The sequence below is a fragment of the Neodiprion virginianus genome, chromosome 4 (genome assembly GCF_021901495.1).
Source record: "Neodiprion virginianus isolate iyNeoVirg1 chromosome 4, iyNeoVirg1.1, whole genome shotgun sequence".
NCBI lineage: Eukaryota > Metazoa > Arthropoda > Insecta > Hymenoptera > Diprionidae > Neodiprion > Neodiprion virginianus.
The window spans coordinates 21788836-21807800 of NC_060880.1; the positions used below are offsets into that span (position 1 = coordinate 21788836).

At 33.6% G+C, this 18965-nt stretch overlaps 2 protein-coding genes across 12 annotated transcripts in view; one reads left to right on the forward strand and one right to left on the reverse strand.

The window, feature by feature from the left end:
• LOC124303442 (catenin delta-2) overlaps positions 1 to 10650 on the forward strand; it is a 29458-nt gene extending 18808 nt beyond the window's left edge. For 6 of the 11 annotated variants that reach the window (XM_046760631.1, XM_046760641.1, XM_046760638.1 and 3 more), the window contains 2 exons: positions 743 to 841; positions 7884 to 10650. In XM_046760631.1, coding sequence (XP_046616587.1) covers positions 743 to 841; positions 7884 to 8129 — 345 coding nt within the window. In that variant the 3' untranslated portion in view covers positions 8130 to 10650. The remainder of the gene's footprint in view (positions 1 to 742; positions 842 to 7883) is intronic. The other 5 variants (XM_046760635.1, XM_046760639.1, XM_046760633.1 and 2 more) reach the window with 4 other exon arrangements.
• Positions 10651 to 11827: 1177 nt separating this feature from the next.
• On the reverse strand, positions 11828 to 18755 carry LOC124303445 (uncharacterized). The gene has a single exon (XM_046760646.1). It carries the CDS (start codon positions 18211 to 18213, stop codon positions 17038 to 17040), a length of 1176 nt encoding a protein of 391 aa, XP_046616602.1. The 5' UTR covers positions 18214 to 18755; the 3' UTR covers positions 11828 to 17037.
• Positions 18756 to 18965: the final 210 nt, after the last annotated feature.

Here is an 18965-nt window from a genome sequence, read left to right on the forward strand (position 1 = left end):
GAGTTTTTTCTATATTCCACGTGATTACTTACAACACATTTCAACGGACTGTAGAGTTTTCTCTGTAAATATTATGAATAATGCAATAGTATTTTTGATGATAGAACGTAAAGGTGGCAATTGGCACTGTTCGGTCGTGTATTGAACACTATTTTTCATTACATCTGTAATGTCAAGTCCTGTTTTATTATGCACCGTGCACCGGAACTTGAAAACTTTTCTGCAACGCTATTCGTCGCTAGCGGTGCGGAAAGTTTTTGTCGCACTAAGGTTTAAAAAATTCCTTTATGTGGACGATGCATAAAAGAGAACTTTCATTGTGCGTGTTACAAAAAAATGTGGACTACTTTCAGTTTCTCACAGATATTTGAGATTGTATGAGCTCAGCTGAGCACCTGCGTGAGTAGTACAAGAAAGACATTCAGTACAAAACCTACTAAATTAAGATCAAGTGATTTTATGAAAGATGACACCTCTCATATTTCATAAATTTCGATGTTACCACATTGACGTGACTTTTATTACTAGTTAACATAACTAATTATTTGTATTTCTGCCGAACAAATTACTGTTTTACAGTGTTATTAAATATTCAATATAATAATTACTCATTTCATATTCGTGATAAACTTTTTACATCGTGGTATTTCTCATTAATCTGTAAACAATATTTTTCTATTTGTTGTTTGTGTATGTATGACGAATGTCATAGCCATGGCTGAATCTTTTTTGTTTTATTCAGCAGAATGAAGAGCTGACCATGTCAGATATGCAGTATCCTAAGCAGAGTGTTGGACATGCCCCACCAGCTGGAGGAGTTTGCGTATTTCCCTCGATACCAGTAAGTCATTAGATGATTGAAACAAATGACCCTCCACAAAAAAAAAATAATAATTGAACACACCTTTGTACACGCACACATGATTTACATTCTAAGATATGTCGAATACAGTATAAACAGTTGCTGCGTAAGTGATATCAAATTTATGTTATGCACCTATTTTTTCTTACAATATTATAAAAATTTCGTTTACAAAAACTCTGCACTTTTACCTTCTCTGCTTGATATTGGTTCTAAATTTTAGTTGCCTAATGTAATCTCAAAGCTGTGTGGAGCTTTTTTTCTCTTTTTTTCCAAGAAAATGATCAAAATTATTCTTGCCCTAGTTTTTATTTTTTGTTTCTTTTTCAATAATTATGTATTATAAAAGTAAAACTTCATTTTATATTTTAATACTTCTTTAAATAGGCTACTTTATGGAAGTTTATATTGGAAAAGTGAGTACATAGAAATTGAATGTCTATTCGAATTTTTTGCATTCTTAAAGAATTACTTGTGTTGTTTTACTCTGTCTCTTCTACTTTACAAATAATTAATCAATTCTTCCCAATTTACAAGTCACAATATATTTGGATCTTAGACCAATTATAAACAGAGTAATTTATTAATTTGTTAATTTATCAAAGCTTTTCGATTAGCAATAAAAAGAAATGAATATTAATTATAATACTAAATATATACATATATATATATATATACACACGCATATATAATGATACTAGGGGCCATTAAACATGTACATTTGCTTTGGAAGATTTTAGACCGCTGTCCCTTTAACGGTTGGCTCGTTTCTTTCAAACTCTAAAATAATACGCTACAAATCCGGGGGGGGGGCTACCAAAAGTTATTATTTTTCCATAATGCTGTTTTTGACAAATTCTGTGATTTATATTATTTGTGTACTGAAAATACAAAATTTTACTTCAATCGAGAATTTATGATAAAATTCTGAAAATCATTGGCACAATATTCATTTTCTCATTCTCCAATCTAAATTTGAAAAAAATAAATAAAAAATTGTCCCAGACCGCGGACGATCTAAAATTTACGAGCAAAAAAACTGATTGTCACGCTCTTCTGGAACCCCCATCCCTCTCCAAAGCAAACGTATTTGTTATATGGCCCCCTGGCTAATTCGTGATTACAATTTCCATTAATTGACGATGGAATGTATCAAGTAAAACATTATAAATCATTATTATCAGATTTGTATGCTAGCGTGAATTTATTAATCACTTGGAAAATAACCAAGTCTGGTAGCACGTTGTAGGTTATAGAACGTTGGAATGAATTTGAATTATATAAAAGAAAACTAAGTCAATTAATAATACATTAAACGTAATACCAATTAGCACTTTAGCTCTTCAAAGGCAGACGCATTATTACACGAAGAACACATTTAATAGTCAGATGCATTTTTAAATAGCTTCTGAAGATTTTATTTCAACTACTTTCACAAGGATAGAGTTTAGTTATAATAATACGCTGCTGCCTGTGACCTTCGACTTTTTTTTGTCTGTTTTGCCGAGCATCGCTGCTATAACTCATAAGTGGCACAATTTCTCCTGTATCAAATCGAATTGTAGCTGTTCAATAAGTAAATGTATATTTACTTATAACAGTTCACTTTCAACCAACAGCCTATATAATTTATGTTATTGAAATACTTTTATTGTATTTCTTTCTTTGTCTGCAGTTGAAAGCGCTAATATAAACTAACGAAGAAACAATTGTGTTTTTAGTTCATTTTTAAATTATAGATAGGGGTAATATAATAATCAATAATAATCTCAAAGATGAATCACTAAAACAAACGCAGGGTCTAATTAGTATACATGCCATTGTTGAAGAACAAACGACGGCTATTGCTGGACCAAATAGTAATTAGCATTTTACAAAATTCTCCATCACTCTCGTACGTTAGCTCACTCAAAATAAACGTAGAATTTTATACGTGTGTTAATATCATTATCATCAGATGGTAGGTTCAATTTAATTAATGGCTATTATTTTTCGACCACATTACTGAGTTATACACGCACACATACACACACATCGTTTCTATATCTATTTTTTAAACATTCAAAACAAACTAAATATTGTGCCAACTTAACGACTAAATATGCTTACAAGTAATTTTAAACAGTATTAAAGGTCGTGTTTAAAGATGATAAATGAAACTATAGAACACTCCAGCAAAAGTTGTACAAAAAGGCAGAGAAGATCAATTATTTGATTTATTTGTTACGATAATTTCAGTTTTTTATTTTCAATTTTGTCATGAAACGTAAAACTTCGTCAGCTACTGTTTAGATTCAATTCATCAGTTCTGGGTCGGTTTGGAGATTTCTAAACTTCGAATAGGAGCTAACAAATTAAAATTTGTTTGAAGATAGCAATGATCTAAATTCTTGAATGCTCTGAACTGTAAATTCAATTTGTGTATGGCAACATTCTTTTTGAGGCACAAAAGTCAAAAACGTGTTAGAACTTAATTTGACGGAGCGTCATAATTTATTACATAAATTTGGCACTATGTACTTTGAATGCTTGCAAAGGAATAGAAAACACCAATTATACTTAGAAAACTCCAATTTTTCACATATCAACAGGTAGCGATGATAAATACGATTCGGTAACAATCATTAATTTTCAACAGACACAATAGGGAAGTTGTATGATTGAAATACTTTGTTTCCTCTATGAATTTACTTCATAGTGTAAATGATAAATAAATCATACATGTGTCACTTCAAACTTTTTTTTTTTTTTGCGTTTGGATAACAATTATCAGAATCACCTAAAGTCAATACATTCACAGGTACATGTGTCTCAAAATAGAGTGTTTTTAACGGATCAAGGTACAGTACGCTGAAGTGCCGAGCGTAAGCTTCCTTAGAAATCGCGAAGCACTCAAATAAATGCTCGTAACATTGCGTTCATCCCCACCGTTTCGCTGTAAGAGTGTAAAACAAATCCACGCATAATACATATGATGAGAAAGCAATCAAACTGAGAAGTAAAAGTGCACAACGATACATAATATCTCTAGTGCTTGGACGAAACTTTGTAGTTACATTGTTCATTACTTTTTTGTATAAAAGTGATGTCTATCTGGTAATACCAGATTCAAAACTCCTGTGGCCTAAAGTACAAACATTATGGGGATCTTTTCTGCTCGTTCATACTAGTGTGAATAGATTTTAATATTCGCGAAACCCTTAATTCGATCAATAAAAACACTGAAAAAATACCGGTATTCTTACAATTTTACCCCTCTGATCTGAGAGGTCACCAATTTTTTTTTTTAACAATATAGCAAGATTTGAATCTGAAGGGAAACACAGGGGCCTGCTTAGCTCGATGGTTCCTAAGAATACGCCTTGTATGTGATCCGACACTATTTATTGAATCTATGAAACATCGCCTCTTATTACTGAATGGAAGATAGTAATAAAGAAAGAGCGATTGTTATCAAAATTCAGATTAATCGTTGCTCAGATTTCTTATCTTATTTTCTAATTATTCAGAAACTTTTCCATCGGTTGACGACGAATCTTCTTAACGGACCAACTTTCAGTAGAGAAAATTACAGAGTAACATTTTCATGACTACATTTTATAAGATATGAAATTTCTACTATTCACAAGACTATGTATTTCAGAAATTTCCCTAAGACGTTGAAATTTTCTAAAGGTACCCCCTCTCATAGTGTCTGCCCAGGCCTGTGATACTATAAATCGTATATAAATAAAGTACCCATAATGTTTTGTTTATACTGCCTGTTCTTCAACTAGGCCTACTATTATAAGTACAGGATTAAAAAAAATTTTAATCATCGTATCCAACTATTTATTCTAAGGCAAATGGTTGCTAGATTACGGCTCATTTACCGATGCGATGTGATTTATACTCTAACATTTTCACAACATCTAGTAAACATCATACTCAACTATTTTTCATTTTTGGTTACTATTGCAAGCAGTCTGATGTTGCTATTACATTCCTAAATTGCTGATAAGGTATTTCTCTCTCTCATTTGATTCATTCTACTGATAGTTAGTAATCGAATCAACCAATAGAATTTACAATTAGCCATTTCACCCTAACTGCACCTATACCGATAGGTGCATAATATCACGGAGCAACGTATGATGGATAAAAATTCTATCAGCAATAACAGTCATCACGTGTAACAGAATCAGGTCTACTATGATTTGTCGATATCTTTGCTCATTTGAACATGCAGTCCGGTCAATCAATATTCATGTATAATTGTTTATATTTTTCCAAAGGCGATATTGCTTATTAACAAAATCGCGCGATATCCCTTGTAAAAATATTGTTCTGTACATTTTTAGAATCAGTTATTCGAATTATGACTGAGGTGATCATCTGAAAAGGTTTTTGAATGAAAGCTTATTAGTAAAAGAAATAGTTAGTAGCGCAGGCATAGTTCACAATATCAGAAGCAAGTAGTTAATCATAAATTACATACGTATGTTTAAAGATATTTATGAAGGTAATATTTATAAATATAACATTGGAAAAAAAGAACTAAGCTAATAACAAGATCCGTTTGTTCTTTTATATTTAAATTGAAATATTTTGTTCGTTTAGAGGTATTTCCTCTCATTAATATATTTTATTTTACTATTTAACAAATTTTATTCTCACTTTTGAAAATATACTTCTCATTTCTCACTATATTTTGGAAAAGGTTTTTTAATACACTAACTATAGTGAAGGATGTTCGTACATATAATTGAATATAGTTACAAATATATGTATATCGAATATTTATATATATATTGACCTAATAAAAATAAGTACTTGTGAAAGTAAATTTTTATCTCTTGGAGTTCAGAGTTGTGACAACTTAAAATAATGACTTTGGAGTATTTTTAGGAGCTGTGGGAGGTGTGATACCAAGGTATATCTTTTTAAGTTATTTTCTGTTTCAATAATTTTCTTCTTTTCAGAGTAATGGCAGTAATGCATAATTGATTTGTTGCCGAACTCCAAGCTGAACATAAGAATTTCTAATGCCCTTAAGACACATGCCAACAATCTTTACAATATTTTACTGCCTACGTTTGCTTAAACAAACACTTATTTTTTATTTACCATCACATTTTCCCACAATATTTGGGTAATAATTACACATATGAATATCATACACCAAACAGAAATTGTATACAGGACAGGTTTCTTGGATATGAAGGTCATTAAACGTATCAAAACTTTTGCTTACGTTTAATAACCTTCGTATTCAAGAAACCTATCCTGCATCATATTGATGTCAAGAAGTCATTTCTACAAGACATTATATATGCGGTTATAAAGTATAACAGTCGATGTTTTCCAAATTCGGATCATAGGAAATAATTATATGAAAAATATTCGGTGGAAGAACAAAAGTTGTTTTAAAACTGCGTGAAACGCGAATCATTTTGTCATTAAAATTTCGGAAGGCTATATTAGAGTTGATTTGAAGAAGTATGCGCACAATTATACAATGCTTAGAGATCAGTTTGCAGTTCTCTAGACAATTGAATTTTAAAAAGCACTCTTCAATAATACGTAAAAAAAATTGTGTATACAGAATATTCTGTAATACCTTGTTCCAAAAATACTTGAACACTTCATGTATTTTCAAAAATAACACAACTGAGAAAGTAAAATGCGATCAAATGGAGATTATCAAACATCCATTTAATTTCGTGGTTGAAATATTATGGCAAGATATTTTGTCAGTTCTTTGTCTTATTTATCAACGATATAAATTGACAAATTGCTTTAACAAACAATATGTGGAGAATGTTTGTCATTGTTCATTTCATTACTAAAAACAAATTTCATACTGTATTACCCAAGTCTTCCATTATACTATATCAAAATATTCCAACATTATCAATCAATATCTTCAATCTTACTTAATGAGCAATCCTAATTTTTCGTACATACCGTAAGATACACCTCAGCCAATGATCGTCTATAATATGAAACTAAAATCTTTAATCTTGCATGACGAAACCAACATCTTTTAAAGGGAGAAAATTCGTAGAAGAACAATTGTGTTGATTTACATTTTAGAATTGGCTGTATTATTAGAATTGTTTCAATAGTGCACTTATTCAAGAACTTGAGCTTTAATTACCGCAACACATACCTGTGAAATAAACTCTATCTTTGAATTGACATCTTTTGCCATACCACCAATTTATCTGAAATTTATTATGTAAATGGAGATTGCATACACATATTACTATGTCGCAGTTTTCACCACGCTGTTCCAATCTGCTGGATTCAAAACCATGTTACATATATTTTAAAACAATAACTGAAGCGAAAATTGTGAAGAAAATACTATAGTAATATTTCTTCCAGCCCGATCTTATAGTTATATGTGCTTTGAGTTCTCACTATTTTAGATGTTAAAGGAGTACAAATGTAATACACTGATAAATGCGTAGACTTGAAAGTTGTCTATTGATTTTGGAACTGAAAGTACGAACTACCCAAAAAAATCTCGAACTCTTGACGGTTTTAAATTTGCCATTTTATAAAATATTTATTGAAAAAGTATAAACGGTACGAAGCTTCGTTCAAAATATCTAAAAAGCGTTCCGAAATCGACAGTGTGTACAGTGGAATGCATTTGACCAATTGAGATTCAATTGAGGCATGAGCATTCTGAACCAAATGATTTGCTTTTGTGAAGTGCAGTGTTTCAACCCTTTAGCTTACTTTGTGACTTTGATGTGTATTTATTTCGTATAAAGAAAAGCATAACGCAGAGTGGTAGAGCTGTGACCGATTCTGATTTTATGAATTTCGGAATTGGAAAAGACAATCCCTTTGATCCGATTTGAAGACGATCGACAATAAAATACTTTTTCGACCGCATTAGGAACGTTGTTGAAACCAGCAAAAAGTCTAGTATGGTTGATAAAAACATGTTAGCGAAAGAAAAGACGAGAAAATATAAACTCGGGTGGCAATTGCACGGTACTAATGTAGGCTTGTGTGTGTGTTGCAGCAGCCAAAACCCGGTGAGCCGCTCTATGCGCAAGTTAACTTGGAGAAGAAAAAGAAACGGCAGTATGAGATGGGGGCGGGTCAGGTTCAGGGTGGTCAAGGGGTTCAGGGTGGGACGGTTGCGGGGGGAACCGGAAATCCGCAGTGGGTGAGGGATGGTGTCGGTATTCAAGAACAAGTGGTACCTACAACGGCGAGCATTCCTCCTAGTACAACGGCGGCAACAGCCGGGGACTCTTGGGTATAATAAAGTAATGAAACACTTTCAAAATAAATAGGCTTATAAAGAGCGAGTGAAGTGGCGGGTGGTGAACGGCTGAAGTAATGTAAGAATAGTCTTTCCAAGTCTGTTTAAATGATAAAAATAATAACTAATTATTAACATGATAGAAATTTTATTCAACCGAGGACGAGGACGAGGACGATGATCCACCTCGTATTATTTGCTGGTTTCATCAAGTTCCATCGTTGAAAATAAAATTCAATATCACTCAACTGAAATAAAATCGAACAATGCAATGATTGTGGGCGTTTGTAAAATTGAATCAATTCAACTTAAGTCTCAAACGGCTACACCAATTAATGTTAAGCAAGCGGGCGATAAAAACCTTAGAGGTGAGTGATAGTCTTATAATATTCGATCTATTGATAATATAGCATTTACATAAATCATTTAGGAATTAACGATAAGAATCTATGATTCATCCCGTTGCATCCATGGCTATAGCTGCAATTAATGGCTCTAACTTTATGCACAATTCTAAATTTATACACACACACACACACACACACATACACATACACACACGCGCGCACACCCATATACATACATATTATATTATTAAGTATAACGTCGACAACCTGTACTGATTATTGTATTTTCAAAATAAGAAAACGTATATAAATATGTGGCGATGAACTCGTATAAATCATCTGCCCAGATGCATACATAATAATTGATATTTATAAATTATGTTAATGTTATCACATGTAAACTTTTAATGCCGTGGACGATCCACGGGGGAGGTTTACTTAGAACATGTAACGAACTGCACTGTGTTGCAAGTATATTGCAATGTATTAAAAGTGTTAAAATAAATTAACTTTGTAAAAAAATTATCTCAAGCGCATTGAGGGGGCAGTCACGTGACTCTACAGATCTGAGCGTCTGGCTTGAAACTAATGGTAAGCCACGACCACACAGCATTGGGAAAAGGCCCCTTATTCCTGACTTCAATGAAGTTATTAAACAGAGTTGATGAAGACTTACTGGCTCACTACCGAGTCATCAGGTAAATAAGGCATAAAATATATTTTTGCTTTGTGTTCTGTGTTGTTACCACGGATAACTGGGCACAAATGAATATAAACAAAAAGGTGTAGAAAATATCTATTATCAAGTTTTCCTTGCCTCATTTCTTGAGAATAGTGCTGAAAATTGCACAACTACATGGTGAAGCTACGGCAAGTGTTACATCTAGATATTTGTTGAACAAAGAAACGCAATTTTCCGTCTATGCTGTTAAATTCATGTGCAAAGTGAAAATGATGAAGGAGTAACTATCTACCAATACTCGCAATAGTGTGTCTAGTCTGTAACTATGCTTCCATTGACAACTGTTTTTTACACAATTGAAGGAACAATATAATGCTGATACTTTCAAAATGTTCACTTCAAAACTGTATTTGAGTATTTTATACTAAACAGATAATTATTGACAAGTAAGAGAAAAAAAAACACCACAGGTTGGTCATAAACCTGAAAAATCTAGAAGAGTTGGGAAATTTTTAAAAGATTGTAGGAATTCTGTAAAAGTTTCACATTGTACCAGCTTACATAGAATAACTTTTATACTAATGAGACTATAGTGTCCGGCGGTCATAGGATTCGAAAAAGTCTTGGAAATTTCTAAAATGTTTCATAATAATTTCAAACTTCAAATTGTTTAGCTTGTGGTGATTGTCTGATCGATTGTATTTCTGTGTATCTGAATATACAAAATTCCCTTCAAAAAGCCTTATTCCTACATCATTAGTCACTTGAAAGCAATATCATATTTCTCTGTAATGTTACTGGATATTTTCTTTTTACATTCAGATTATATAGAATGAAGAAACATGGAAGATTGTTGGAAAAATGGAGTCATAAATTTAATGACACCCGATTCTCTTGAATCCAATATCCTATATTCCAGTAAATGGAAATAAATCAATAAGAAGTGTAAATCGTTTTGATCCCTTCTAAACCTGTTCTTGTACGATTATTTTGTTATCGTATATGGGTGTATATTGATAAGTTTGAACTGAATGGAAACATTTTCAGTTGAAAAAATGTTATAATGAATCAATTTTTGATTGTGAATGTCTGAAAGGAATTAGAATAATTTCATGTGAGTTAATAAATTGTTTTCTTTCTGTTTATCATCAATAACAAATTCGTGGTTTAAATATGCTAATGGTCTATTTTATTGTACATGAAGAAGTCAGCAGCCGATTAAGGCTTAAGTAATGTATTTACGTTTTAGTCACTACTGGCGGTATTCCATACATTGTGTATATACGCAATATCTACAACCAGTAGCTCTTTCCCTTAGCAGAAGTGGTCTATTCTACGAGTAGCAAAAGACTCCCTAATCTGTAGAAAATTCATGTGACTCACCTTGTAAAGTAATAGAACTGTACACCAGCAATGTTAAAAAATTATAAAAATAAGCAACTTGTAATAATTAAAATATGAATAGACGTTACAAAGACGGTCTACAAATCTACCTGAGTTAGTATTAATAATTTTACCTAGACCCGTGTCCTTTTTTAATCGAATCACATGTACAGGCTATTTTGGTTAGTACAAAATTGAAGTGTGCTCCTGAACTGCTAAATTTATATACGTATGTTAATAATTAACGTACATTTATTTTTCTTACGTATTTCTTTGTTCAAGAACTAAAATGCCTACATTACATCTAGGTAGAGAGGAAAGATTTACACCTAATGAATTACCGAAAACGATCGCAATATACAGGGTGTCTCATTTTAATCAACTCTTTCGGAGCTGCACAAAAACTTGATGGTATAAAAGATTTTGTTTTTAACTGATGAACTGCTCGAACGAGTACATGATACCTTCGTCTTGAATAATTTATTTAGCGCCGAGAAATTGGACGAAACTCGATTAAATCCCGAACATATTATTGGACGTTTGAATATTTCTGTATTCATGTCCTATGCACGAGTCTTCGTACTTTCGTGACAGCCGAACAAAGAAACAACCGACTAAAATCAAAGAAATTGCATGGAAAAAAGTTCTCAATTTAGAATTCTTTCCTAGTAAGGATATTATCTGACCTTTCGATCACGGATCCTGTCGAAACTTCTAGAGGTGTTTCCTTACCCTAAAATATAGAGCTTCTAACGTGCAGTTTCATTCGTTGTAATAAAATTCAGTGTTTTAGCAGTTTAACGAGTGGAATGCCCAAATAATCGAAATCTGTTGTGTATTTTATGTCTGAAATATTAATTTTCATTGTCCTCTCTTGAAGTTTTGATGACAGGTTCGCATAGTTTCAAGTGTAAACGGATACATTATTATTTCAGAGCCATAGTAAATTATAAGCTGCGAATTCTTGAGAACCTGACATATTAGAATTGTTCGGGGGTAGAAGAGTGGCCTAATTCTATTGATACATCGCTACAAAATTCTGAACAACCTGATGGATTGTAAATCGATGCCAAGGAAGACCGAACGGACGTAACTACACATCAACGGCTCTATAATTCGGGCCTAAGAAATTTCCATAAGTTTCCGCAGAATCTGTGATCCGAGATCTGAAACTCTCCGTTTAAGTGTATCGATCGGACGTGAAAAAAATTCTGAAAGAAATTAGACATGCCAACTTTTAGTTTTATGAAAATCACGTTGACAGGTGTGAAATGATAAGAGGATAATAGAAAATCGGTAAGTTTATTTACGAATAGCTTAACTTTCTACTTCATACGGATACATAATATCGATCAATTAGACAGACCTAAGACAATGTCTATTTATTGATCAGCCCAAATAGGGTGTTCCCGAACTGCGTGTGAGTGAAAAACTTGGTAAAGTACATAAGAAATTGTAGGCATGATTATTTTATCATGTAACGTTAGCATATTAAAACAGTTCACTCCTTGCAGATCATTTTAGGAATAAATCTGGCTGTATAATTCAAGTAATTGAGCTCAAAAGTAAAATGGTGTGAAATTAATATCTGTTTTCTGTGATTGTTTTAATATTTCGCAAAGAAAATTGAACGGAAAATGTGTACAAAATATCAGTATCATAGAATCATTTCAACCGTTTCAACGAATTTAGGAAGCACGTTTAGAAATGATGTAGTTTTAAATATAGTATTCTATGTGTATAAGAGGTCTTGCTTCAATTGCGGCACGATAATTTCAAAGTGTGCTTACTTGCAGAACACTTTTCTAAATATCACAAATTTTTATTTGTATAAACTTTCCATTACGGTAAACAGTTGATGGCGATTTTTTGAAGATTCTGACAGTGTTGTGTTCGACTTATGGTTCCAATTTCATTTTGTAAACTAAACTTTTTTCACCGACTGAGAAGTTTTAAACCCGTAGTAACTACACCAGTGCAAATTCGCATTACCTAAAATTTCTTGTTCGTGGCTCTTTTTAACGGCTTTCCATAAAGATCTCTCCCCATCATGACAAATATGTTATCACCCTGGGCTGGACAGACACCTGCGCAATGTCTTGGTGTCATTCGTTTTAAAATCGGACGTTTGAAAAGTAGGCGCGCGATGAAAACAAAAATGTCGTATTTTTTTACGGAAAAAATGTTGAATGTAAGTATTTGAACATAATTTTTAGTTTCTAGCACGAAAATATGCAAATTTTTATAATTTCTACTTTGTTAGTCGAAATCAGGTCGCATTTCTGACAGCCACAGATGCGGACTTTGCATCGAGTGCGCTGATGATGTAAATTAAGGTATACCTACAAGCGAACAGAAACATTTCAATTTTTGTAATATTTTCTACAAAAAGAAAAAAATAAAGAAACATGTTTTGTCATCACAAATAAACCATGTACTGATTTCTTTACCTTTCAAAAAATATAGGGTAGCTATGTTCAAACACACTTAAAAATCTTCGATGGTCTGTAATGTTTATAAAATATTATTTTCGTCGAGTACATTTCAGCCAAAAAATGATTTTTGAACCTGTTCGATTAGATTTCGACGCATTTTCACTACAACAATATTATTTTTTTGTATTTGAGATTTCGTATTGGATTTTTGGGGAATTTTTATTCCAAGAAATATTGATTATTGAATACTTTTGGATTATCTGTACGAGTTGTAGTACTCTGAAAATGCAAAATCCTAAATCATACTAGTGGTTGGTATGTATCCTCAATGGAGGTGTGGTTACTACGGGTTAAGGTTACAATAAACTCCCTACAAATTCTTTAGACTTGTGGAAGATAAGTGGAAACTAGTTCCAATAGTCTCAAGTGTTACAGAGAGTAATGGTAGGAGACAAGTTATGCTTCTACAGGTTTCCAAACGCCAGTGGGAATTTTAGAGAGAGTAAAATTCGAATCGAAAAAAGTGGAATTTATCAGGCGTCAATTGTGATAATGAACATTGAGTGTGACAAGTTCGAAAACCTCCTTTACAACTACATATTAATAAAGTAATTATTGTTATAGGGACTTGATTAACGTGAGGTTCAGTCGCATATTACATAAACATATTCTAGTTGTTTTGAATCATTTATACATGTATAAATATATATTTTCAAGTCCAGAATAGGGAGACCGGATCTTGAGTAATTATATTTAGACCGATCCATGAACCTCTGGCTAGCTTTCTGAGCTCAAAATTCAAATTTTTCTGTAACTTGAATATCTTCTAGTATATTATATAAAAATCCTCCAATTTTTTGGTATATTGGCCTACCGTTTACGGGAAATATGTTCATCAAATTTACCAGTTTTAAATTGAAGCTTTGTTCTCGAGTTTTAGCACTTCCTTTCATTGCAAAAGATATGACGTAATGTATTTTGTGTATCAAAAAGTTTGATCTTTACGAATCTGAAATCTATTTTTAGATGATTCTCAAGAAATACGAAATAAGACGTTTTTTCACATATTGTGTCCTGCATATGCAAAGGTTAGAAAAATAAATTATTTTAATTTGTTTGTTCCAGAAAGTAGACATATTTAAGAACATCCTAAAACTTTTGATTAACTTGAACTTTTGACAGTGGGATGAAAATAGGAAGAGATCTTGAATTTACGGAATTCACATTTTTTTTCATCAACAATTTTTGTTTTAATTTTTTCGTGTGAGAAAGTACACACTTTGGAGTATATCGGTACACAATTACCAACATCTCAAATAAATCTAAATTTTTGGCCCTTTCGGATGATCCACCTTAAAATAAATCTTGGATACGAAAAAATCTGCTTTTTTCACACAAAAATGAGTTCATTATATTTCAGACGACAGGAAGGACTAAAAATTCGAAGACAACGGTCTAGTTCGAAAAAATAAATAAAATTGACCAACGTGTCTTTCGTAAACGCTGAGGCTTGGGGACCTAAGATCCGAAAAGTTTTCATATCTCAGTGTACACTCATGGTGGTCACATTTTTAGGAAAAAAAAATTCTCACACTTTTCCCTGACCAAAGTTGTTATTGCCTTCATTAGTGCTTCGAATCACCAATTGAAATACCTCCAATTCTTCATTTCAATGTAAGTTGATTAGGAAATTGTATGCTTCACTTCTGTCGTGTCTGGTTGCCCCAAATTTTTTTTTTTTTCAATAATACCATGAGAATTTTTTAATTTTCTTTCCAGCCATTTATCAGATGTTTGGTCATCTCTTTTTCTCTGGCCAAGATTGAAATTCCCTCACATTTCCCGGTTACCGATGACTATGGATGACCACATACAACGTAACCAAATGTCGGCTAAATCGAAATCTTTACCCTAGAAAGCTGGCTGAAGATTCATGGATTGGCTCATTTACGTGTAATTGCATGTATTTGTATCATAAAGCTATCTTGCCCTTCTCTAGTGTAATACTTACGTGAGATAAAAATAATGAGAATTAACGTTTTCACCAATTACAAAAATATACGAAAACCTGAGATCAGACAGACTGTATTAATAAAAGATTGCTCGCAAACTTAAACAATCACGGCTAAACTTTGGTAGTTTAAAAAATACCGAATAGTACTATACTATCTGTTACTGCATCTACAAACCATGATAATAATCGGGATGAGAAACATTGTAAAATTAAATTTATTATCAAGTGAAGTAGCAATTGGTATATTTTAATATCTTATATAAACATTCTTTGTATCCCCACCCCCTATTTCAGAAAAGGCAAGATACTTCTACATGCTTTGTTTCAGATACAAACTTTCTTGGCATAATAATTGAATAATTTCATTCTCTAATGCCATGTTGAAGGTAGAGAAAATGAGCATGGCCAACCTCGCAATTGGGTATGGCTTAGTTGTCGGAAGGTGAAGTATGGAAGGTACATTGAAGTATGGTGAAGAATAAATGAAGCAGAAGTTAGCAGAAAAAAAAAAGCCCGCGCTTTTCAGACTTTTCGTACTTTACAGGTGACGTTCAAAAAAAGGTACAGTCGAATTAAGGCCCAACAGAAGATTCGCGCCTGACAGTAAAGGTCCCGATCTCGATTCTTTAAACAAATAATTGTTACCTAATTAAGGTCATTTTCATGAGAATAATGAGAAACATGACATTTCATGGTTTGCTCACCTTTCAAAAACCTATTTCAACGGAATTGAACACCACCGTACGACCCGAAATCTCCCTAAACAATGCCTAAGTTGTATATTTTATAAACTACATAAATGACTCAAGGGGAATATATCTGCAACAACTAAGCCATATTTTATTTTAAGATTTGACAAAAATTATCCATTGCCTATGAAAAAGGTATATATCTGTAATAATTAAGGTGCGTTGAGTCAAGTCTGCAATAACAATGTTTTATTATCGTAATCAGTTAGTCCCTTAAACTATAATCATGTAAGAATTAATTTCTAATATTGCTTACAAAACACTCTTTGATCAGATGACAACAGAATTTTTGATGCGCCAAATAATCACTCAGATAACCAGTCTCTGATTTTATAAACTTGTGAAGCTCACTTATTTATTGACCTAGTATTGTTTTTTCAAGTGAAACTTGGCTTATCAGAAGGATCTGTGTACAACTCGCAATGGCGTTTCATCTAATCAACTGAAGATGAAAATTACTTAAATTTAAAGAGTGGTTGATCCAAGCTGTTTCGTCACTAGCTTAGGCAGCAACATTCAATATTATACCTCAACACACCACTAAACTGTATTATTGGAAGGGTATTGATCAACATATTTCTTTTGGACATCTCAGATCTAAATAAATACCCCCTTTTATTTACAGGATAAATTACCAAGGGTAATACGTATATATATATATTATAAGGTTGCAGTCCATGTGCACGATTTTTTGCAGATTTTCTACTAATGAAAATCTTTGTAGATTGACAAGTACTGAATGTTATACGGAAAACTGTAAAAATTTGGATGTAAAGGTATTACGATTTATCACAAATGCTCATGTTTTTGGGATTGTTACTACACATTGTTTATCGACAGGAAATTGTGATGAGGAGTTACGCATGTGCACCGAATGCAAACATTTGTTGCTTTTGATAATTAAATCTGCTCAATATACCCTGGAACAATTAAAGATTGAGTTTGTAAGAACCTCTTTTGCTAACCTTTGACTCGAGAATGATACTTTATAGTACGCAATTCTAAGGCACCCTGAATAATAAATGAAAATTTTAAGGGTAGATGTGAAATTGTATACAATTGGTTCCATAGCTCACATAAAGGTACGTTCCCACAGAATTAAAATCAAACACAAGTGTAGCAGATTTAGATAAGCCAACTCAACTGGATTAAGGAACGCCCCTGTGGCCCTGATAAAAATAATATTTACCTAAACAGTAAAGAATGTAAAATTGAATTTTAATTGATTTGTTGTAAGCATTACAGCACGGGTATCGCACAGTAATACGAACCGGGTATCGGTTATGAATTTTAATTTATCATTGTCTAGCATTGTGCTCAGTTTCAAGGAGGCATTCACGAACAAGAATCCGTGCATGTTGAATACCCATTTTAAGCCGTTCTGCGGCACTGCGGCTCCCAGCATACGAGAGGCGGATGTCTCGTCCAAGTTCTTCTATTATCACCAAGAGCTGGGCATACTTCCCTTGCCCAGGCACCGACGGAAAGTTTATAGTGCTCGAAGGGCTGGCTTGAGCGGTTTGAACAGTTTGAACACTCTGCAGGTTGCGTGGGTTAGGTACATTAATTACAGGCTCCGGAATACGAGGAATATCGTGGATCTTAGGTGGAATAGGGTCATTCAATTTTGTAATTGTTATTTCGTTGAGCTTGGCAAGTTCAGTGAGCTTGGCCATTTCTGCCATTTTAGAGTACTCGGGCATTTTTGTAATGTCGTTCTGAACATTAGCTAACTTCATCATCTCATTCATTTTTGTCTTCTCATTCATTTTGGCAATTTCCTTGGCAACTTCATTAATCTGAGCTATTTCTGTTAGTTTGGCGATGTCATTGTTGTACTTCGCCATCTCAGTCATTTTGACCATTTCGTTCAGCTTTGCTATCTCATTCATCCGTTGAACCTCGTTGATTTTAGCCATCTGAGATATTTTCATCAATTCATTCATCTTAGCAATCTCATTCATTTTCGACATATCGTTATACTTTGCCATCTCTGACAGCTTCACCATTTCGCTCATTTTAGCTATTTCCTGCATTTTCATGTATTCCGCTGTCTTGGCGTACTCTGCCATCTTCTCCATCTCGTACCGCTTTCCCATGTCGGCTGAGATCTTATGTAATTCTGTCATTTTGCTAAATTCAGCAAGCTGAGCCATTTGAACTATATGCTCCGGCACTTTACCCCTTTCCATCATCTGCTTCAACTCTGCCGAAATTTTATTCATATTCATCTCTGACATCTGAGCAATGGTCGCTGCGTCTGGGATTTTTGAAAGCTCTGCAATTTTCGATATTTCTCTGGCTAAGTTTTCGTCAAGACATCTCTTCTTCTTCGCACGGTGCCTGGCCATTCTCTGTGCTTCTTGCATCCTTCTAAGAGCGGCCTGCTCTTCTGTCTCTTTGGCCCTGGCATTCTTCATCCTATCAGCTGTTGAGTATAACCTTAGTGCTCGATCCTCGATTGCTTCTGACATTAATTTCTTTCTTCGATAAGCACGCAATATCCTTTTACCTTCGCGAGGTAAAATTTTTGCTTACCAGTGAGTACAACACAGGGTACATCATGCCGCAACGATTCGCCGAAGAGTGTTTCATTTTTTCATTTCAAATAACAACATTTCTTTGCGTAATGTAAAGTGCGCATGCGCACGAACTCGACAACAATTTAGTACTGGTATGATGTCTTTACGTGTATCAAGTTTTCACCTCAATCACAACAATGGCTGACAAAATTCGGCCGATTTCTTGAACTTTGAAAATTTAGCCTCACCGCAACATCGGGTGCCTTGCTGAAGTCAGGTACTATCGGTGAACCAGATCGGATCTTAGGTACGGAAAATATCTTCGTAATATGAACTGATCACTGAATAACACACGCTCAGTATCGCGACTTCGCGAACAACATGTAATATCCTGATACAGCCTCCACACTTTTAGAGAGGACAACTAAGTTCACTGATAGCATGCGTGCACATGCGTGCATGAATGGCTTCCTACAGCTATGGCTACGTGCGATGTGGCTGCGTTCATTTTAAGCATCGATTATACCCACTAGAGCCCTTGGGTGCGTTCCAAAATTAGCTACTAGCCATACGCTAGATCAACCAATTGCACAGTCCGGTTCATGAGGAATATCCCAGATTATTTTTATTTGGCATGTTTCTCTATGATGTTTCCACGGTTTCCAACGAAGCCGCGAGGCTTCGAATCACAGCACTTTTACACG

Bases quoted from the DNA above. Each gene is read 5' to 3' on its own strand.
- LOC124303445 (XM_046760646.1), bottom strand. From the start codon at position 18,213: ATGTCAGAAGCAATCGAGGATCGAGCACTAAGGTTATACTCAACAGCT.